The 23,008-nt window shown below is 39.5% G+C and overlaps 1 protein-coding gene across 1 annotated transcript in view; it reads right to left on the bottom strand.

Moving 5' to 3' along the window:
* The window catches only part of JARID2 (jumonji and AT-rich interaction domain containing 2), a 242,420-nt gene that overhangs the window by 56,886 nt on the left and 162,526 nt on the right, over window positions 1-23,008 (bottom strand). The window contains exon 4 of the mRNA XM_034429207.3: window positions 7,164-7,333. Coding sequence (XP_034285098.1) covers window positions 7,164-7,333 — 170 coding nt within the window. The remainder of the gene's footprint in view (window positions 1-7,163; window positions 7,334-23,008) is intronic.

A 23,008-nucleotide genomic window follows, 5' to 3' on the forward strand; every position in this document is an offset into this window, starting at 1 on the left:
TATGTCCTGTCCAGCCAATGACCGAGTCCTATCCAAGCTAAAGCTCCGCCCCCTCGAGGCTGCCCCAGTTCTTCGCTGAGGCGAAGCAATGGACTCGTGTGACGTGTCCTCCTGAAACGATAGAAAATTAATATCACCCCCCAACCACCACCGGAATGTACCCAAGGGTGGGGCTGACTGTCGAGAAAGGACGTATCAGGTAAGACCAACGTCCATTCTCCCACGAAGAGGAAAAACGTCAGTCAGAGTGGGGACATACCAAAGCTTGATGTCACCAGGGAGGGAAGGTACTGGTCCGGTAACCTCTAAGCGAGATGGACCGACTGAGCACCCTTCTGCCAAACGCAGCGTCGGCGGAAGCGAAGGAGTCCACTCTGTAATGTCTGACGAAGGGACTGATAGTAGTCCATGTGGCCGCTCGACAGACTTCCTCGAGTGGAGCCTGAGTCGCCCAGGCGGCCGACGTCGAAGCACTCCTTGTTGAATGTGCAGTGATGGGATGAGGAAGAGGAGAGTCAGATTGACGGTAAACCAAGGCAATCGTGGCCCTAATCCAGCGGCCCAAAGTCACACTCGATACTCGGACCCGAAGAGATGCCGGATGGAAAGCAACAAACAGGGCCTCCATCTTCCGGTGAGACGCCATTCGGGTTATATAAATCTTTAATGCCCTGCGTACATCCAGCGTGTGCCAGGCTCTCTCCAGCCGATGAGAAGGGCGAGGACAAAAGTCAGGGAGAATGAGCTCCTGTGCTCTGTGAAAAGGTGAATTTACTTTGGGAACAAATGATGGGTCTAGCCGGAGTACCACCCTGTCATTGTGGAAGATGCATAAGTCCGCCCGCACGGACAATGCTGCCAGTTCTGAAATCCTGCGGGAGGAAGTAATTGCCACTAAGAATGCAACCTTCAAAGAAAGGAAGTGGAGAGAAACAGAACAGAGAGGCTCGAAGGGAGGAGACATGAGGGCTTTAAGGACCTTATTCAGGTTCCATGTAGGAAACCGATGTACTGTAGGGGGCCGTAAATTCGTAGCTCCTCGAAGGAAAGTCGTGATGATTGGATGACGTGAGATGGAATCCCTCGAGCCGCAAGACAAAATAGAGGCAATGGCGGCCACTTGGTGTCGTAACGTGTTGGGCCAAAGTCCTTTGCGAAGGCCAGCTTGAAGAAAGGTCAAAACGTGGATAATTGAAGCTGAAGTAGGCAACACCGGAACTGAAGAACACCAAGAGGCAAAGGACCTCCACGTGGCCTCATAAATTCGGACCGTAGAGGGTCGGCGAGCAGCCTGAATCGTGGAGACGACCTCCGGAGGAACCCTGGCCTCCGTCAGGAGGAACCACTCAACCGCCAGACGGTTAAGCGAAGCCACTCCGGATCCTGGTGGATGAGAGGCCCTTGTGACAAGAGAACCTTGGAGACAGGGATCTGCCAAGGAGGAGCCACTGAGAGGTTCATCAAGTCCGCAAACCAGGGACGCATGGGCCAGAATGGAGCTACTAGGAGAAGCTGGGCCCGTTCTTCGAGTAATTTCCTTATGACCCTGGGGATCACCGGAAGGGGAGGGAAAGCATATAGAAGCCCAGGTGGCCAAGGGCTGCGGAGGGCGTCCGTGGCTTCCACCTGAAGGTCCAGGAACCTGGAAAAATAACGGGGAAGACGATGATTCATACGAGAAGCGAACAAATCCAGAACAGGACATCCAAATCTCGAAACGATGTCTTGGAAGAGCTCCGGGGAAATAGACCACTCGCCCTGATCCACCTGCGAACGACTGAGAGAATCAGCCTGGATGTTGTCGGATCCCGAAAAGTAATCTGCCCTGATGGAAGCCAGGTGCTCCTCAGCCCATATGCCCAGTAGACGGGCCTCGTCCATCAGGGAACGAGACCTAGTACCCCCCAATCTATTTATGTGGGCCTTAGCTGTAGTGTTATCGGTTAGAACTAAGATATGTCTACCTTCCACTAAATCATGGAAATGTAACAAAGCGAGTCGAATGGCCCGCAATTCCAACAAGTTGATACTGAGGCTAGCTTCCTGAGAGGTCCACCGACCCTGGGCCATGTGGTGTTGAAGATGAGCCCCCCAGCCGGAGAGACTCGCATCCGTAGTAAGCTGGAGTCTCTGAGGTTCTCTGAAAGAAGATCCCTGGGATAAAGCAGGCGAAGTCCACCAGAGGAGGAAGCGGAGAACCGGTTCAGGTAGCCGGATGCGACGGGAAGAGACCTCTAGATTCGCGCGTTGAATTGGCAACAGAAGCCATTGAAGCTCCCGACTATGCAGACGTGACCATGGTGTAATACCGAAGGTGGAAACCATCATGCCCAACAGACGGGAAAGAACGAGAACAGTCGCCGTGCCAGCTGCTAGACATTTACGAGCCAAGGAACGGAGATTGGACTGGCATTCCGGCGAGAGGCAAAGTGTCGTAGAAAGGGTGTCAATAGAGGCCCCTAAATGAAGAATACCGGTGGAAGGGGACAGGTGGCTCTTGGACCAATTTATTGAAAAACCATGGGTTTGAAGGGAGGAAAGGACAAAGGACAAGTCCTCGTGAGCTGCCCGAAGGGAAGGGGACGTAATTAATATGTCATCTAAATAAAACTGAAGGCGAATCAGATGGGATCGGATGTGTCCTATCAAGGAGGCCATAATCTTTGTAAATACCCTAGGGGCTGAGGAGAGCCTGAAGGGCAATGCCCTATACTGATAGTGAGCTCCCTTGAAAGCAAAACGGAGGAACTGTCGATGGGAAGGTAAGATAGGGACATACAGGTAGGCTTCTATTAGGTCGATGGAGGAAAGGAAATCAGAGGGACGAATAGATTCAAGAATCGACGAAAGGGACTGCATCTTGAACCGGCGGTATTTAATGTGCCGGTTCAACGACTTCAAGTCTAAAATGGGATGCCAACCCCCCGAAGCTTTCTGGACAACAAAAAGGCGGGAATAGAACCCGTGGCCCTGTTGGGAAACAGGGACCCTTTCAATGGCGGCGATTCGTAAAAGATGGTCAATAGCCTCTGAAATAATCCCCGCTTTAACTGGGTCCCGGGAAACGGGGCATGGAAGAAAACGGAAGGGGGGAGGGGAGGAGAACTCTAATGCCAACCCAAAGGAAATGGTGTTAAGCACCCAGGAATCGCTGATGGAGGAAGCCCATTGATCCCGAAAGAATGAGAGGCGACCCCCAATAGGCGATTGAAAAAGCTCTTCACCTAGCCCTGCGAGACCAACGACCCCCCCTACCACCTCGGTATGCCCTACGAGGGGGAAATCTGGACCCTTGTCTAACCTGGGAATCCGGTTGAGGTCTGGAGGAAAAGGATCGTTGACCCCGAGGTTGGAAGGAGGAGGGACCAGAGGCCCGAAAGGACTGAAACCGCGAAGATGAGAAACGGGAATCAGAACGACGAGTAGCCGGAGGAAGAATTTTTCGTCGATCCCTGGTCTCGACAAGCAGGGGCTCCAAGGCTGAACCAAAGAGGGACCCACTGGCGTAAGGAGCCGAAGCGAGTTGCCATTTACTGCGCATGTCGGCTTGCCAGTTTCTGAGCCATAAGAGTCGGCGAGATGTTACATTAGCACCTAAGGCTCTGGCTGAAAAACGCGTGGAATTCAATGTGGCGTCCGCTGAAAATTCGAGAGCTGCAGCAATCTTATTTAAGTCCTGGTGAGACCTTGCGTCCGAGAGAGGGAGCCTGGCCTGTAGTTGTTTAAGCCAGAGTAAGGCCGCTCTGTTAAAAAAAGAGGCCAAAGTGGAGGCCCGAATGGACCAGGCTGTAGCTTGGTGTCCTTTCAGAAGAGTCTTTTCAGCTCTCTTTTCCTCAGGTCTAAGAGAATCTTCGGGAGGTCCTGTGGGATGAGACGAATCAGTCAAGGTTACGATGGGAGGATCTACCGGAGGAACCTGTAGAATATCCGCTAGAGGAGAGGCAGAATTGTAGAACCGTTTGTCCAAGCCATTCGGGCTAGGACCAGCCCCAGGCAAGGCCCACTGGCGTTGTAGAACGTCGGTAAACAACTTCGGGCTGGAAAGGTTTAGGGTTCGCTGGTGGGCTCTACAAACATGACCGCTGCAGGGTCCGATGTCGATGAAGGTGGAGCAGCCGAGGGAGGGGAACCCAAGCGAGTAATGGCAATGGCCTTAAATAGCAAGGAGCGAAAGAGCTGAGGTTTGAAAAGGCCAATAAAGGCCGGTTGGTCGGGCCCCAAACCCTCATCATCTGACCAGGCTTGATCCTGATAATCCTCGCCTCTGAAACCGAGGCTTGGTCGAGGTTAACCTGGGGAACAGATTGTTCCTGATTCATCAAGGAACCCTCCCGGGCCTCAGAAAGGGGTTGAGGGGAGACCCTTAAGCCGGTAGAAACTGGAGCCTGGCTCAGGCATTCAGAAATAGTTTGTCTGATAGCCCTAGAAATAAAGGCTTCCAAAGAGTCAGTCATAGGAGTAGCTGGAATTGGGGGTGGAGGTGGAGGGACAGGAGGCTGTCCAGAATCCGGAAGGGTCTGAAAAAGTCTCTGGGGCTCCGAAGGAGAGACCGCGTGAGGGTCCCCTAAAACATCAGGGGAGAGGTCCCTCACCGAACGAGGAGAGCGTGACACCGAAGGTGGTTGGGAGACAGGCCTCTCAGGATTTAAGGCATGTGACTGTGCCTTCAAAAAGGCCTTTTCTATGGCCTTATGGCGACGCTGCTCCTCACGTGAAGTCCCAGATTTTGAAGATTGGGAATTATCCCGTTTAGAACGGGATCTTTTACTTGGCGGAGGCAGCGAGGTAGATGATCCCTCGAGGGGGTCGCTGGGATGGCACCTTCTGGTGGATGAGGAGGAAGGCCGGTCGGAGCTCCGCATGGCAGCCGCCATTTTGAAGTTAATTGGAGCTGCCGAAATGGGCGCCAACAGACAAAAAACGAGTAGCGCTCTCTCCGCAGTAAACTCAAGCCCAGGAAAGCGCGCGCCCATATCGCAAGCCCTCCGGCTATGAGCGACGGCTGTGGGTTAAGGCGAGCGTCCGCTCCAGCCTTATCTCTCCGATCACCCCCGTTAGCGCCGATCAGCTGGAGAAATAGGCGCTCTTCAGTCGCTAGCTGTCCAGCTACAATCGCGACTCGGGGAACTGGCGAGGAGCCGCTAGTGCCATAATAGCTGCTAGGCAAAGGCCGTTTACACGCAGCACAAATTTAGGTGAAAAAAACTGTCCCGCTGCGAGGCGCGAAGCCTGCAGATCGAGAAACACTTGCCAGTTGAGAAGAAAGTCGTAGGCAGCGAAAGGAGACTAGTAGAGATGTGAGGAAAACTGTCTTCAGAGGAGGACACATCCTGTCAGGCGAAGACCGAGACGAAGAACTGGGGCAGCCTCGAGGGGGCGGAGCTTTAGCTTGGATAGGACTCGGTCATTGGCTGGACGGGATGTATCCCCACTCTGACTGACGTTTTTCCTCTTCGTAGGAGAATGTGCTCTGAACTTCATCTAAGTCACAACAATAGAAAAACACAATCAAAGTCGCAATGCATGTAAAAATAATTGGGGCTTTGATCCCATGATGACATCCCAGTCGGCATCTTGACTTTTTTTTGATCCTTCCATGTTAATAAATATTCCTGGGAAGCACATCTGCTGGTTACTAAGGCTGAAACTAACTCATATCCTTGGAACCTCTGGAATCCACCAGACTTTTGAAGCAAAGCAAAAAAATAGGCAGACTAAACAAAACCTAGTATCATTCTTTTCACCACCCATTGTTTTCCCACAAAGCATTCTAAACATATGATTACCTTAAACACATACATTTGGAACACAATAGGAAAAAAATGCCAGGGAGGAGAGGAAGGATTTAAAATGGGCAAACTAACAGAGAACTGCATGCCTATACTCAAATCTCTCACAACCGTTTTTTCCCCCTCTAAGAAAAATAGCTGTATGTGTGACATATACACAGTAACTGTACTTATAAGTGAAAGAAATTGAAAAGGTTGGACGGAAGTTTGGGGGAGTTTCCAACAGTTATTTCCAGAAAACTCATTATGTGGAAGTATAATGTTACAATCCAAGATGTGGGTGGAGGTGGAAGGATGAGATTTTCTTGCAGTTCTCTATGTCCTGCAAATACCTTCCTTCCTATTTCCTTATATGGAATATTTCCTCTCCCCATCTCTTCTTTTCTAAATCAATTTGTTTGTGACAAAAAGAGATGATATTCTGAACAAACTGCAAATGTCAAAACTTCTTGAATTCAATGTAATGTAGGGCAAAGGTTCTGTTCTCCAAATAAAACTTGTTTTCTACATTATACTGAGATAAATAATAATTAAAAATACACAGTTCATATAAAGATAAATTAAAGAACAATTAACAAACCAAAGTTAGAACATGTGTTCAAAGTATATATATAATTGCACCAATTTCTTTAATCCATAAAGCACTTCTTGTTTCAGTACAGAGAATATTTCCAGTTAATAAAGTGACAGTGGGCATGTTTGTACTTAACTTAACTTAAATAATGATAGCTATAACTATTTGGGAAGAAGGATCTCGATGTTTAATAGCTATGTCTTCTTTACAGAACAAATCCTGGCCTAATGCTTAGATAGTGAGAACTCAGAATAATATTCTATTTGAAGCTTACAAGCCATTTATAGAACTGTCAGCAGAAATAAACTAACACAGAAACATGCATAAGAGATTTATTTATGAATAAGACAGTTGCTGCTGGCCTGACAGATTTCAAATTAACCATAATTTACACTGTGTCCAAGAGCCTCAATTCAGACATTTGCCTGAACATAAGGCAAAAATGAGCATGTAGAAAGATGCAGCCTCTATGGGTTCAGGCAAGAGGTCTGAAAGGTGCATTTGTTTCAATCTAATAACCTGGGACTTTGCTTTATTTGAGTCCTGTCTTAAATAGAGTTCTATCCTTTTCAGGGTACCACCCAACATAGTTGTATAGTAGGAAAAAACTGGAGGAGGAAGTGCTTTGTATAGGACTTTGAGCTCCTAAAGGAAAGGCAGGATATAATCCTAATAATTAAATAAATAATCACTAAAACCATCAAGTAGAATATATGTTAATGAATTCATAACATTTGGAAACCTTCAAAGTCTGAATCTGTCTCTTGATTTAGGTGGCAAGATGGAGAAAAATGTCTTACCTCGAAGGCAGAGAAACGTAAGGAAATCTTCTGTCTTAGGCTTCCTTTTGGAGAGGTCAGAGATCTGTGTAGCTGGAGGGGGCAATAATGGCTCAACTATCTTTATTGGAGTTGTGCTGGGACTGTTTGGCTGAGACTGAGCAAACTTTCTTTGTGCTTGCAGCCTTGGCCTATGGAAAAACAGAGGAAACACAAATGAAGTTAGAAGGCAGGGACTAAAACAAAAGATGTAGAATTCGATTTGCAATATCTTAAAATCAGTGTCAACATAATTTTCTGTCTTTACTGGGGTTCTTATGAAGTCAATATTTGTTTTAAACGTACTGAGAATGTTTGAGTTGTTGTAATGTATAATGTAAACCACTGAGAGTCATTGAGAGTATGATGGAATGTACATTTAATCAATAAACCAAAAATAACTACTGTAACCAACTAAAAAAAAATCCAGAAACCTGCTTTAAAAAGCAAACATCCAATAAAGAGCTTCAAGAAAACAAATATGTACAACAAATATGCTTTTTGGAAGATCTGGAAACCAATGAGAAGAATGACAGCCATGAAGCAGAAGGACGGAGTATTTTTATTAGTCAACAACATTCAAATGTAAATTTTAAATTATGGTGATACTAATATGTCAGGGAATTGTGCAGCAGGTGTCCAAATGAAGTCAAAGTCACTGACACGAACTTGTAGTTTTATATAAAGAAATATATTTTACGTCTATATATACAGCAAACAAGATAGTCAGGCAAACAGGAGCATTATGAGGTAAATTATCGAGCACACAGGGCACCCAAAAGAAAAAGGCGGGGGAAAAGGGAAACTCCCCTTCCACACTCACAGCAACCAATCACAGCGCAATTTATCTCATGCAGAACCAATCAACCACAACTGTGAATTCTGCCTCACTGTACAACCCCATTGCTCCAGCCACTAAATTTAAATATCTTAATATAATAATGATATCATTGTGATGATATATAGATTATTTTTATTTTACCACAGGATAATGCTTGCTAGCATTTTGAATTTATATGATTTTGCTAGCAAATTGTATTTCAAACACCTTCTAGAATTTATATTTCTTTCTTACGATTTTTATCATAGCCAAATACAAAATACATGTGTGGCATATCATTTTTCAAAAAGTGCACCTCATGGTTCTTGTTCCTTTCAAATATACATAAATGGTAGGGGCAGAAATCACACTCTATTAGTTAGGTACTGTAAACTGTTAGAGATGGAAGGCTACATTCAATATGACCATATTCCAGCATTTTCATTTGAAACTCCAAAAGTACATACTTTCAGGAGATATGTTACATAATTTGTACTAAACATTGATTTCTTGGAACTGTAATATTAGACCCCATCTACTGCTATCAAAAGGCCTCATTCTTTAAACATTATCAAAGTAGTAGCATCAATTATTTCACACAAGCAACAGAACAACTTTTTTTTTAAAAGACCAGTTGTGATTTTTTAAAATCACAAACACAGAACTCCTTCAATGATATGAATCTCAGGAAGAGATATATATCCATCTATTGGATAGATCCTGAATATAAATAAGACCACAGCACAAATTTAAATAACCTGGTGATGTCCTCTGTGCCACCCCTGCCCTGTAACAGACCTCCCTTCAAATTAGATTTTTTCCCCACAGATTTCCTAACTCAATCCAATTACATGTCATATACAACAAACTCTATTTGGCTGTCCACTGACAGAACACCTTACAATCCCAAAGCAGCGAATGTCGGTGGTTTTGTAAGAGTTGAAACTTGGCTGAAATTGAAGCCAAGTTCCTATCATTTCACCAGCTGATAATGAATGTGCTCATGATTTCGCTCCAAGATGTTGTCAGATATATAAAATACTCCAAGATGATCTCTTAATGAACCATTAATGAGAATAATCATCTGCTTATGCATATTTTTTTGCTTTCCCACAACACACAATGCAATATTATTAAAAGCATTATCTTTTAATACTTAATATAGTGTGCTTCTTGCAAATGTCCTTAGGATTCTCATGATGTAGAAGGAGCTATAAAAAACAAAAAAAAAACCTCTCCACAATCCCTCCAAAAGACCAGTTCTGTTATTTTGGGGTGTACCAGGCTCAGCATTAAAAAGGCAAGATACTGCTTTGGCTAGAAGTGGTTTTTGCAGAACTTTGACTGATGCTTGTTCATGTCTGGCTGCACAACAATTACAAACTACATGAACAGAATCAAAATTGCCTTTTTTTGTACCCTTGAATCTATTTTAACTTCTTTCCTTTTTCTTTTCAGCAGTAATTTTCCCTTGCCTTTTTTCTATGACTAAGAGAGAGACTGACCCAAAATCACCCAGCTGGCTTTCTGCCTACAGTAGGACTAAAATACATAACCTGCTGATTTCTACCCAAATGTCTTTACAAACTAGTTCTTAAAACTAACAATATTTCCCCTAATATAATATGTTCATTTGGTTACTTTTCAAGTGTGTCGCCTAGGAATTTTGCTAGGATTGTCTGTCAGTATCTGTTTCTGTAAATTCCTATAAACTCTTACTTATGTCATTTATTATTTATTTAACCACTTTGTCATCAATTTTCTTGCCTTCCATTATTTTTAAAATAATCATTTCCCCCATTGTCTCCTGTCTTCACATCATGTTTCCAAAACATTTAAGCCTTAGCTTCATTATTAGTATTTCCAGTGAACAGTTCAGTCTCAAAATTCAAAAAGGAAGCACAGTACAATAAATATGCTATCACAAGATTTCAAGCATGCTAAACATAAATTAGAGTCTTAATTAAGGTGATTAAAAAAAAATCCTTTTTCAGAACCACCCTGTCTTGCGCCAGTAGTTACAAATAGAGGTCAGAGTCAGACCAGACTTCTTTATGGCAGTTATAAATCTCACCACAGTGCGGAAATGAGAAAGTTCAGGAAAAGCAAATGAGTTTATTTCAGTTGCTGAGGTTCCATGTAGACAAACCCAAGAACTTGATATCAGAACTGAGTATAGTTTTGTTCCAGTACAAAGGTTAGCCAGAGAATCAAATGCAGCATATATATATTTTAAATTTTCTATCATGATTACTGGGACTGTGCATGTAAGTTTATCTATGCTACAGTTTGGAAGGTTTTATAATGGTGTAGAAGGTTTCCTGAGAAGGCAAGCATGGATTTTTTTTTCTGATTTCACAGAGTTTTGGAACTGCAGAGGCTCTGAGCAGTAGCTCATTGGTATAATGCTGCTTCTAGATGGTATTTTGATTGAGCTGAATGGCTGGGACTGCCAGCAGAGCTGGTGCTATTTACTGGAAGTGAGAGGAGATTAAAGTGATTGCAGCAATACAAGTACTAGCAGTGGAGTAGTAACAAGACTGCCTCTGCCTTTCCTGGTGAAGAAAGGGAGCTAGAGAGTGGCATGGATGAGACTAGGAGAGGGAAGGAGCCAGGTGGTTTTGGGTTTAGGGTGCTGGTCAGATTCTGGCACTTAATCAGCCTACTAGAAGAGGGTTGAATATAAGGATACTCAACCCTGGGTCCTGGAAAAGAGATGGCATACACAATGCTATATAGGGAGTAGAGGTAGACAGGAACATTGTAATGGTGATGGGCTGAGGAAATAAGCTGGGAGTCACGGCGTAGTATGCTTATGAGTATATTTATGAATATATTTCTGGTGCACTCATATCATCCCTTGTATCTGTCCTGAATACCAAGATGTTAAACTTTAGGAGGTTCAGGGTTTCCCGGTGTTATTACTCAATACCAGATTGTGACCTAATATTGGATAAGAAGGCTGACTTGGTATGCATTACTCAGACTTGGCTGGGCACATGTGTGTGTATGTGCCCCTCTCCAAAATGTGCCCATCCAGGTCCCAATTGTAGCATTACCCATACTTCAGCAATGGGATAGGGAAGGGACTATAATTATTCAGGGGACTCTGGTTGTTAGGGTGCTGCCTTGTAGATAGCTGGGTATTAGACCTTATTTAGGAGATTGGGCCTTAAGGATCAGTGGGGGTTACTGCCAGTGGTGAAATCCAATTTTTTTTACTAACTGTGGGCGTGGCTTGGTGAGTGTGGCAGGGGAAGGGTACTGCAAAATCCCCATTCCCACCCCACTCTGGGGCCAGCCAGAGGTGGTATTTGCCGGATCTCTGAACTACTCAAAATTTCTGCTACCGGTTCTCCAGAACCTGTCAGAATCTGCTGAATTTCACCCCTGCTTTGCACAAATGTTTTGTATATCCTGATTCAAAAGAACATTAAGTAATAGAAACAGCCTGAAAAGAAAGGATGTAAGAAAGGTCAGCCTTTTATTAAAGATCAGGCTGCTATGTCTCTTCTCAATCATTGGTAAAGTCTGGATAGACCAAAAATAAGGGTAATCTCAGCTAATAAAAGAGAAACTGGTTCAAGACCTAAAATTAACACATATTGTTTGTTATATCTACATAGAAGTAAATTCCACTAAGCTCAATGAAGCTGATTATAAAAATGGAAGGGCATTCTCTCTGCCCATTATTCATGGCTAGATAGAACAACAACTGGCTATGAATATGAATTACAATTATCAGTCAGTAAAAAAGCACTCTCACTTTACAGTAACATATACAACTGAAAATATACCACATATAACAAAATTAACAAAGGTATTTAATGTTTATATCATGATTTAGAGTGCTCAATGCTTTGCACACAATAGTCAGTTTGATCTAGTGATCAGATATCAGGCTAGAAATCAGGAAACTATGAGTTCTCATCCTGTCTTTGGTATGAAAGCCGGCTGGGTGACTTTAGGCCAGTCATTCTCAGCCCAACTCGCCTCCCAGTTATTTGTGGGGAAAATAGGAGAAAGGAGGAGGTATGTTTGCTGTCTTCATTTATGAAAACAATAAAGGCAGGATGTAAATAAATACATAACTAAATACCGGTACATGTTTATAACAGTTATCTATTCTTGGTTTGTATTAATTTGATCCTAAAACTATTTTAAAAATTCCACTTTGCAGCTAAACTGCAAATATCATATGTACATCTGTCTTGTTTTGTACTTACTATAATGTTCTCATAGAATATTACACATTCCAACCAATATGCAATAATCCTGAAGTGAGTGGAAGGAAAGGGGACAACCACAATGTGGTGCTTGGGCTGCACGGAGACTTGTTTCTGAGATCAACATTTAGAGGATAATTTAACGTTAGTATCTAAGGTAAAAATCCCAGGCTATAAAGAATAAAGTCTCATATGTTTCCCCCATATACTTTTATTAACTAGGTACACTGCAAACACTACTTACTGTTAGAAACATAGAAATATATTTCTGGACAGATCATTTAACTAATTCTTAGTTATTATAGTACATACTCATGATTACAAGTCAAATTATTATTTCATGGGCATTTGTATTAATAAAACCTGTTTTATAATCTAATTAAGCACCTGACCCATTCACTCATTTTACTTTGAAACTAATGATCTGTAAATAACATAACAAGAAAAATATGATTATATTTTAATATTATTTTAATTAAAAAATTCTGTAAGTGATGTTTGTTCCTCAACATCCAGCTTGGTTAAAAATGATATAACTGAATAATATGTGAGAAATTGGCAACACTGATTTAGATTGTTCTACAATTCTCTTCTTTCAGTAGTGCTGATTAATACAAACATATTAGCTCACTGAATTTACATTTCCTAGTTTATGGGTTTAATATAAATAAGATTTGAATCTCATTACGGTATTTCTTTAATAGTCATAAAATGGGAAGAGAAAGACGGATAAGAATTTCTGATTAAGCTTCAATATATCCACCAGTATAGCTCTTAATTCATCCTCCTACCCAAATCTATACAAAGGTGAAATTAAGCTTGTTTCAACCGTTGCTCTTCAAATAGAATTTCTCCCAATAGAGAGGGGAGGTGGACTTGCACTTTTAACTCTCCAAATCAACTGACAAAAACAGCAGTTCACTCAGCAGTTTGCAATTGCTTATGTGGATTGTGAGCCTCTTGCAACGTAACAATAAATATCCCACATGGATGATATAAGTACATAGGGAAGAAAAAACTAATCCTAATGGCCACATGATACTGTATATTGGAGGTTTCCTTATATTCCCTGGGCCTTTTTCTCCTAGAGAAAATAGGCTTGTTACCTTTACGCTAAATACACACACGCTTCCAGGTACATATATTGACAGACTGGAGGCCTAGAACAATGGCAGTTTTCCCCACCTTGGTCATTATATCTACACGTATCGATTTCAGCTTCCAGAATTCTTCAGCCTACATGGCTACTGTTGACAGTTCTGAAAGAAGTTTGAAAACCTGGACAGTAACCAAGTTTGGAGAACATTGGTCTATGAAATTAAAAAACTTTGGAATCATGCATATCCAGAGAATGCAGAGCTGTGTATGGAATAAACACAACCAATAATATAGAAGATATATTAAAAAATATCTGATGATTAAGCAGAAGAATTGCTCTACATTTGATGAGACAGTGAATGATCCAGACCAGAATACATGTTTTCTGGTATAGCCTGTTTATAGCCTATTGTATTTATAATCCAACTGCATAAATTGCAACCTTGCTATATCACAACTCTGCCATATATAGATTTGGAAGCAATAGAGAAGCATTCCTTTTTGCTTTTATGCATTGCTGCCATTAATTTCAGGAAAGCAATAAAAGAGGAAGCTTGACTTTAAAAAAGTAATGTTTAACCAAAGGTCAAACAAAATGAACCATGTTGAAATATAAATCAAGTATTCTAGTTTTACAGTTGAGGAACTTGCATAAAATAACCTAGAAACTCAAACACAAGCAAACACCTCAACTACCAATACATAATTATTAAAAAGATTTATTCTAAAATAAAACAACACACCTAACTTTTGAAATCTCATTTTTGAATTTTTCAAGAAAATGCGGAACAAAAATTATGGCATTTATTTTAGGCAGTGGAGAAGTAGGTTTGATTCAGAATTAATTTGGTAATCGGAAACTATCTTGTCTGTTTTCCTCATTACATTTACTCCATCCTATAATATTAGTGAAGATTTTTTTTAATTGCTCAGTTCTCAGTAGTCTTTCAACATCTCCCAAATCCAAAGATGACATAAGAGTTATTGTCTAACAAGAAATCTATCATCAATATTAATTATTTCATTAGTGTAACTTCACAGGGCTCACATTTACATATTGTAATATTGTACCATATTACTGTGATACTGTAATTAGTCTTAACCATGATTTGCTAAATAAGATACAAATTTGCTGAACAAGATTTATCCATGAAACATTGTTTTTTAACAAATCAGAATGGTTGCATTCCCCACATCATATTAAGCCAAAACTGAACAAATCACACTATTAAACTGATATGTGAACTTAGCAAGTATCTTAAACCATACCTTAGAGGGTCTATGACAACTCGCCACAGCCAACTCACTATGGCCAACTCACCACGGGACAATTTGCCAACTCACCACGGGACAATTTGCCACAGGACAAGAGTTACACCAATATCAAAGAAGTAGTGGAATAGAGTCATTAAAGAAAGGATGCCAAATTGTTGAATTGTTAAATTGTCCTGCAGTGAGTTATCCTGTGAGGGTTGGCCATGGCAAGTTGGCCATGGTAAGTTGGCCATAGCAAATTGGCTGTGGTGAGTTGGCTGTGGCGAGTTGGCTGCGGTAAACTGTCTCATTCCGCCTTAGAGTATTGTCATAGAATTGCAGAATTTCATGTTACAAGGTGGCAACAGATGCACAAATCTCTTGTTCTCCACTGATATCCACAGACCACCAGATCTTTCCAGCCCAGATATGGCAATTCTTATTTGAACAGTTAAACATTTTCATATTGCATCTAAAGTTGACAAACATTTTATAATATAAATTAATGTTTTTTAAAAATCCACTTAGTTGTAAAAGGAGACAATCACCCTCTTACCACAGGCAAATGTAGGATAAGAATTTTAATCTTTGCTCAGTTATGAAGTTTAAACCAGTCATTTACTTTTAGGCTAATCTATCTATCTCCAAACCTGTTGATACATAAGCTCTAAATCTGTCTGTATTACAGAACAATATATATGTATGCAGTAGGAATGTCCAATCTATACTCAGTTGAGTATTGAATGTCCAATCCATACTCAATGTCGAATGAGACCAATAGCAGCATTCAACAAACATCATATAAAGCCACCAGCTAAAGCATCACTGTTGAAAGTGTTACACTGATCAACACTGACATAAACAGAAAGTTGTTGACAAGGTTCAAACAAAAGGTCAAAATGTGGTTATGACAGCTGCAATTTAGGCTTAGTCTGGAGTTTTATTGTGGAATGAATTACTCATCTTCTGGTTTTTCATGTACCGAAATTTTAACTATTTCTGAAAAATGTGAAGACTTACTTATTTATCTACCTATCTACCTACTTACCTACCCACCCATCCACCCACTCAGCTTAAAAAGTTGAGGTTTTATAACTCTTTTATGCATTGTATTTACAATTCAAGGTATTTACTCTGGATTTGTTAGTCAGTGTGTATTTTGATATGGGAAAATGTCAGTAACAAAATACAAATTTAGAGCAAGATATAAAATAGTAAAGTTTGTACTAAAGGTAGATAACGAGCAAAAGCAACAGGAAGTTTCCTGCAATTTAGCCATGAAGTGCAGGATGCTATTAGCCAAAAGTAAGGATGCTATTAACAATATATATTGATCTATGTGTTACAACCTGTTGTAAACAGGTGCATTAACATTACAAATTCTCAGCTTTTTTAATCAGTTAAAAGAAAGAGTAGGAAAGGTTGACATTAATGGAGTAAATATATTCAGATCCAAATCCATATACACTATTAGTCACTAACGGTAAGTATCCCACAAATTATTGGCAAAACAATTAATAGAGAAAATAGTATTTACAAGGGATTCAAGAGATTCATCAGGCTTACAATATTTCACCATAAAGTCAATTCCCAAATGCTGTTATTTCCCATTTTTAAGCTATCGGCCAAAATAATACTTTTAAAAATACAGTAGACATAGCAAGTATATATACTGACACATAACAATGTATTGTACATGTTCAAATCACATTTATTCCAAGCGAGAAATCTGGGGATTAAAAACATGGTGTTTCTATTATACTATTGCACTAATTTCAAAGCAGAACTCAATCAAATGCTATTGAAACATTATAGATTAATGTCTCCAAAATATTCCACAATTTGCAAAAATGTAGCTTTTTCAGGGTGAAAAAATTCCTTTCATTAGAACTTACACAGTTCTAATAAAAGGTCAAATGCTCTTAGAATAAAATATATTCAAAATATTACTGAGTTTAATATTCCTTTCATGACTCAGCTTCAATATGAATCTTCTTCTTTCAATATAAAATCATGGCTAGCCATAAAATTAAAAATAATAAGGGCAGGATATACATAAATAAATAAATAATGAAGTTCAAGCAGCTGCTAAACCCATTGCAGAAACACAACTTCAACAATCCTTCCATTGTATGTTCTATGTTACACTGATTTTAATAGTCATTCTAATAATAGCAGTCTGATATAACAATTTTGCTACTTTATGGAATCTGACATAAAAAACGTTCCATTTTAAGAAGTAATGGTGAAAATTACTGTAACTGCAGTAATAGCATTTTATTTAAATAAAGTAAGTCTACGAATAACATTTTATTTATTTACTCTTTATCTCTGGTTTACATTTTTCCGCTTCTTTAATCAAAATATCAGGACTGTGTTCACACATTTATACTAAGCTGTAAACTAGTTTGCAAAGCATAATGACTAGACAAAAAACACTAAACCCACTTATCAAAATGTTATAAATGTAAATTATTCTAAACCAGGGACATGTAATATTTGGTTATCCAGATGCACTTTAACTGCTATGAGTCCTAGCCAACAGACCTAACGGTGAGGAATTCAGAAAACTGCAGTTCAAAGTATCAAGGAATGGGGCAGAGTGTTAAACTCCACTGTAAAATGATATTTATGCTTCTTTCATTTTATTTCTACAATAAAAAAGATCTTTAATAATTATTGCTTCGTAAAACAGAGAGAAACAATCAAGTCCCCAAAGAGACTTAAATTAGATTAGTTATGGTCAAATTAGAATACAATGCAGTCAGTCACAATCCAATAAATCTACGGTGTCGTTTCTGGTCTCTGGTGTACTATATCCAGCATTCTTTATAGAGATACTGTATTCGCACACAAAGTTTCATTGTCTACAACTGGTACAAATAATTTTGCATTCTTATAGCTATGCTTTGAAATAGCCATAAGCGCTATTTCAAAGTATAATTTTTCTTGAGGAGAGAGGAACTTCAGGGTAGAATGTGGTTGTAATTGACATGTTACAACACACATTTGACTGTATGACTGCTGATGCTTTGATTTATTTAATTTGCAATTTCACCTTGCCCATGAATTTGACATATTCACATAGAGGCCTTGCCCAGAAGGTAAGATAAACAAACAAACAAAAGAAACAAGTCTGTACGGCAAAAAAATCTCCAGTCAATATACAGTATTTTTGTTACAGCCAACTTGTTTCCATTTTGTCCCTTCAGTAATTACACCCTTATACCGAGTTTACCTATTAATGGCTGTATGGGAATATTTATGCAATTTCTTTGGCAGCAATGCAAAGGTGGCTTGCCACTGCCTATTCAGGGACACTTTTTCAACTAGCAACCTAGCCAATAACTCAGGGTTTATTTGGTGGCTACTAATCCAAAACCAACCAGGTCCAGACATTTGTAGCTTTCTCAAGTTCAGTCAAGTTTGTTTAGTGCTGCCATTTCATCATCTTCCTCCTATCTTTCTAATAAGGTTTTTTATTTTTACCCCTTTCTATAGTTTCTTTTTTAAAAAAGATCTTCTGATATGAAATCTTTTAGGTTTTTAAAATTGTTTTGACTTTGTGTATTTTATATTTTTTTAGTTTTTAAAATTGTTGTTTGTACTTCACCCTTATGTTGGTTTATGACCATAATAAAGATTCCTCCTACTTCATTTCCTGTTTAGAAAAAAAATATTTACACACACCAGCTACACCAGAACCCTGGATTTCTTAGAGTAATTGTTTTTCAGCAGACAACAATCACTTTCCACCAGAGAAGATTTAGAAAATAGCTAGACAGAGTGTATATCAGTAAATGTTAGACATCTTCATTCATTGGCTAAAAATACTATCAAGCAGAATGATATTCGTTAAAAATGGAAAAAATAATTTTGTGTTTTGCTTTGTATCTGTTTTTAGAAGGATTATAAATTACTGGGAGGGAGGGGAAGGAATTAATGAAATGAATTAATGACTATCTGGGCTTTATGGATTATCCTAAGGGGGAAGGTCCTCCCCACACTCTCCATTAATGCCTAGAAAAATAGGTGAATGCTGAGTGAATTGTGGAATAAAGTTGCTGTTAAGGGACAGATATTAGTTTTTTCTTAGTTTTTTAAAAAAGTGAGTATGATGCATGGCCCAGAATGCTGAATTAGGACATAGTTCAGTAGAGCTAAAGCTTTGGCTTGGCATTTTCTTTCTACTAACCTTCAAAAGGTGGTTCCCTTATTTCTATTTTGAAGTGATCCGATACAAACCTAACCGCAAAAATGTAAAATTAGAAAAAAGATGTAAGCTTCAAACTGTGAGTTTTTTGTTTCAACCAATACTGAGTTTTCCTAACTGGTTATAAATCAATATCAAGCCTTCCCTGGATATTACAGTATATACTGTAAATTTTTTTTAGCCAAAGCTCTTTTTGATACGTACAAACTCATCAGTCTATTCCTTTATGCAAAATGCACAAAAGGCGCAAGAAATAGGAAGATAAAGAAATTACGTCATGAGAAAAAAAACAAGAAAATGAAGTATAACCAAATGTACTTTACTGCAATATATCTCTTTATATTAAGGTGACCAGACGTCCCGCTTTTGGCAGGACAGTCCCGCTTTTGAGCAATTTGTCCCGCGTCCCGCGGCGTTTCAAAAAAGTCCCGATTTTTCTTGAGCCCCAGCTGATGGCTAGAAGAAAAAAAAACTGTTTAAACTCTTGCCCGGGGCTTCAAAGGGCCGCCCTACAGGCAATCAGTGTAAAGCAGTTTTTTTTTCCCCTAGCTAAGCTTCAGAAACGAAACCGAAACCAGGGTCTTTGGTGCAGCGTGACAAAATGAGGCAGAGAGAGATTTATTTTTATTTTTATTTTTCCTCCCCAAAAAAGGTAGGTGAAAAACTGCAAACAACGGGAAATTTAGGAGGAGAGTTCAAGATTTTAAAACACAAAGGAAAAAAAGCTGTATTTAACTAGGGAATTGTAATAATTGAGATACTATTAATTGTATATTGTGTTGAAAGCAGAAATGGTTAAGTTGTGGTTCGGAGGAATATATGGGAGAAATTATTTGGTTTATTATTATTGGTAAATATAATTAATTGATTTGTAAGAAATTGGATTGCATGGAAATAATTGGAATATTCATGTTCATATTGATTAATATACAAAAAAGATAGTTTTATAACTAATTGATTTATATTAAAATGTTGAATTTGTATTAAACAACTGTATTACATAATTACATAATTAAACAATGTGAGGATGGATATAAAAATAGATGACAATGGGAAGGGGTATAATATAGAATAGAAGGGAAAAATTGAATTTGATTAAGATTAGAGATGAGGATGAAGGGTAATATTGGTTTTTTTAAAAAATAGATGAGGAATAAATATGGCAAAAAGGAAATATAGAAATTGTAAATTTAATTGAAATGACTAAACGCTGTTTAAATTTGTGAACCAGCCAAATATTCTGTTCAAAGAAAATACATTGTATGTTTGTATGTGTGTTTCTAATTATTGCTATTTATTCATATTTGTTCTCTTTTATTCTTTAAAGTTTAACAATTCATTCTTTATCTTAATATCTTTATATTTGCTTGGGGTTGGCTTTCTTCCCTTTCATCTTTTTTATTGTACAGCAATCTTTCTCCTCAAACCTACCACCTCTCTCTTTTCTTTCTTTCTTACTTTCTCTTCCCCCCACCCTCTTTTTCTCCTCCCTACTTCCTCTTTCTTTCTTCTTCTCCTCCTCTCTTCCTCCCTCTCTTACCCTCACTCCTACTCTAATTTCCATTCCTTCATCCCTCTCTATTGCTGTAATCCTTTAATGCATATGGACTACTCAGAGGGCTGAAAAAGTTATTTTTGACTGGTCCTCACACTTTTGACCAGTCCTCGAACTTACGACTGTCCTCACATTTTACATTTTTGCCCTATCTTGTCACCATGTTGAAGAGAAGCAGTTGTGAAATGAGTGACATGGTTGTTAAGAATGCTGCACGGGCATAAATGTGAGGATGGTCATAAGTGTGAGGACCAGTCAAAAGTGCGAGGACCTGTCAGAAATGACTTTTTTCAGCCCTCTGGTTAGTCCTTTTGTGCATATGGACTACTCAGAGGGCTGAAAAAGTTATTTTTGACTGGTCCTCACACTTTTGACCAGTCCTCGAACTTACGACTGTCCTCACATTTTACATTTTTGCCCTATCTTGTCACCTTGTTGAAGAGAAGCAGTTGTGAAATGAGTGACATGGTTGTTAAGAATGCTGCACGGGCATAAATGTGAGGATGGTCATAAGTGTGAGGACCAGTCAAAAGTGTGAGGACCTGTCAGAAATGACTTTTCAGCCCTCTGAGTAGTCCCTATACACATAGCCATGGCCACCCGGTCACATGACCAGGTAGCCACGCCCACCCAGTCACATGGCCTCCAAGCCACGCCCACACAATAAGCCACGCCCACAATGGTGTCCTTACCAATGTTAAAATCTGTTCACCTTACCGTATAGACATAGCCATGGCCACCCGGTCACATGACCAGGTAGCCACGCCCACCCAGTCACATGGCCTCCAAGCCACGCCCACACAATAAGCCACGCCCACAATGGTGTCCTTCTTACCAATGTTAAAATCTGTTCACCTTACCGTATAGACATAGCCATGGCCACCCGGTCACATGACCAGCTAGCCACGCCCACAATGTCCCTCTTTACCAATGTTAAAATCTGGTCACCTTACTTTATATTTCCTATTTATCACCATATCCTTTTGAGAATCTTACCAATTTCATTTCTAACTTTCTTGGTTTCTTGCCTCTTGATCCGTTTGGTTTCCCTTCATAAATTTGCTTTACAATTTGATCTTTGTTCATTCTCTCTATATGATCAAACCACCTCAACATACTTCTTTTATACTTTGGTATTCAATCTGTATTTTGATATTCATTCAACATTCATTCTTGTACCTATCTCTTTTTGCTACATACTTAAGCATCTGTCTCATTACGTTTAGCTTATTTTTATGTTCTCCTAACCCAAACATCTCTATAACAAAGTAAGCAGAAACATACTCTTATCTAAAGAGATTTTTGCTTATTCTCTGATGTACTGCCTTGAGAATCCAAAGTCTGGGTATTGCTCCGCCTTCTTCCTTTGGAGACTGAATCTGTTGAGCTTTCTGCCACGCCTCTCCTGGTTGCCCCCCAGTTTGATTCAGTCTTGTATCCAGGAGAGACGTAATTTCTTTTTGTTGAGCTATTAGAGAAGTAGTTTAGCGAATTGTATACTTTGGATTCTCAGGGCAGAGAGAGAACTGTCAGAGATATTTAAGCAACTAATTTCACCTGCAGGACCATAGTAGATCAGCCTGCCAGTCAGAACAGCTGAGAGGAGCAGAAAACCGGAGCTTCGGAAGCAGCGCTTCTGGGGCGCCCGGAGGGAAGGAAGGTCAGTTTCCTCTATTATTAACAATAATCAGCTGTAGGGAGAACAGGCTGGGAGGGAAACATACTCTTATCTACAGAGATTTTTGCTTATTTTAACCAACATTCATTTCTCTTGACAAACCACAAACTACATTTATTTATTAAAACTACTTAATACAAACTACTTAAATTTATTTGTGCCCATCTCATTTCAAAGTAATTCCTTTTTTATGCATTTTTACATCTTAAGATTTCCCCATCTGTTTCAGCAACTTTAAGGACATTCTACTAAGGTATATAAATTCATCTATTAGCTTCAGTGTTTTATTATGTATAACTTGCAATAATTCACTTTCTCCCTGCCAAATAGCAATAGCACTTAGACTTATATACTGTTTCACAATGCTTTACAGTCCTCTCTAAGCAGTTTACAGAGTCAGCATATTGCCCCCAACAATCTGGGTCCTCATTTTACCCACCTCGGAAGGATGGAAGGCTGAGTCAACCTGGTGAGTCTGGTGAGATTCGATCTGCCAAATTGCAGGCAGCTGGCAGTCAGCAGAAGTAGCCTGCAGTACTGCATTCTAATCATTGTGCTACCACAGCTCTTAAATACAACTATCTTCTCTGCTTAACATAGACATATAAACTAAAAAGAATAGAAAACACCCTATTGAAAACATTAACCCAAATTCTTTTGATTTCTAGAAACATCAATATGACTTTATTATAATAATACATAAATACAGTCTCAAGAGTTATCTATTTTAAGCCACATTTTAAAAAAACAGGGAATAGTGAGATCTTAGAGTTAAAGTTAAAAAATAAATATGTTTTATTTATGTTTTATATAGTTAAAAACTTAATACACAGTATCATTGATATACAGATCTACCAGTTTTTGATGACAACAAAAATGTTCCTCTTACAAAACCGACATGGCTTACCAAGATTATTTTGATTAGGACAAATCAAAATCCCTCAAAAAAGTGCAGTTTTTTGTACTACCCAAAATATTTCATC

The sequence above is a fragment of the Pantherophis guttatus genome, chromosome 3, assembly GCF_059756535.1.
Source record: "Pantherophis guttatus breed Tessera chromosome 3, ASM5975653v1, whole genome shotgun sequence".
Lineage (NCBI taxonomy): Eukaryota > Metazoa > Chordata > Lepidosauria > Squamata > Colubridae > Pantherophis > Pantherophis guttatus.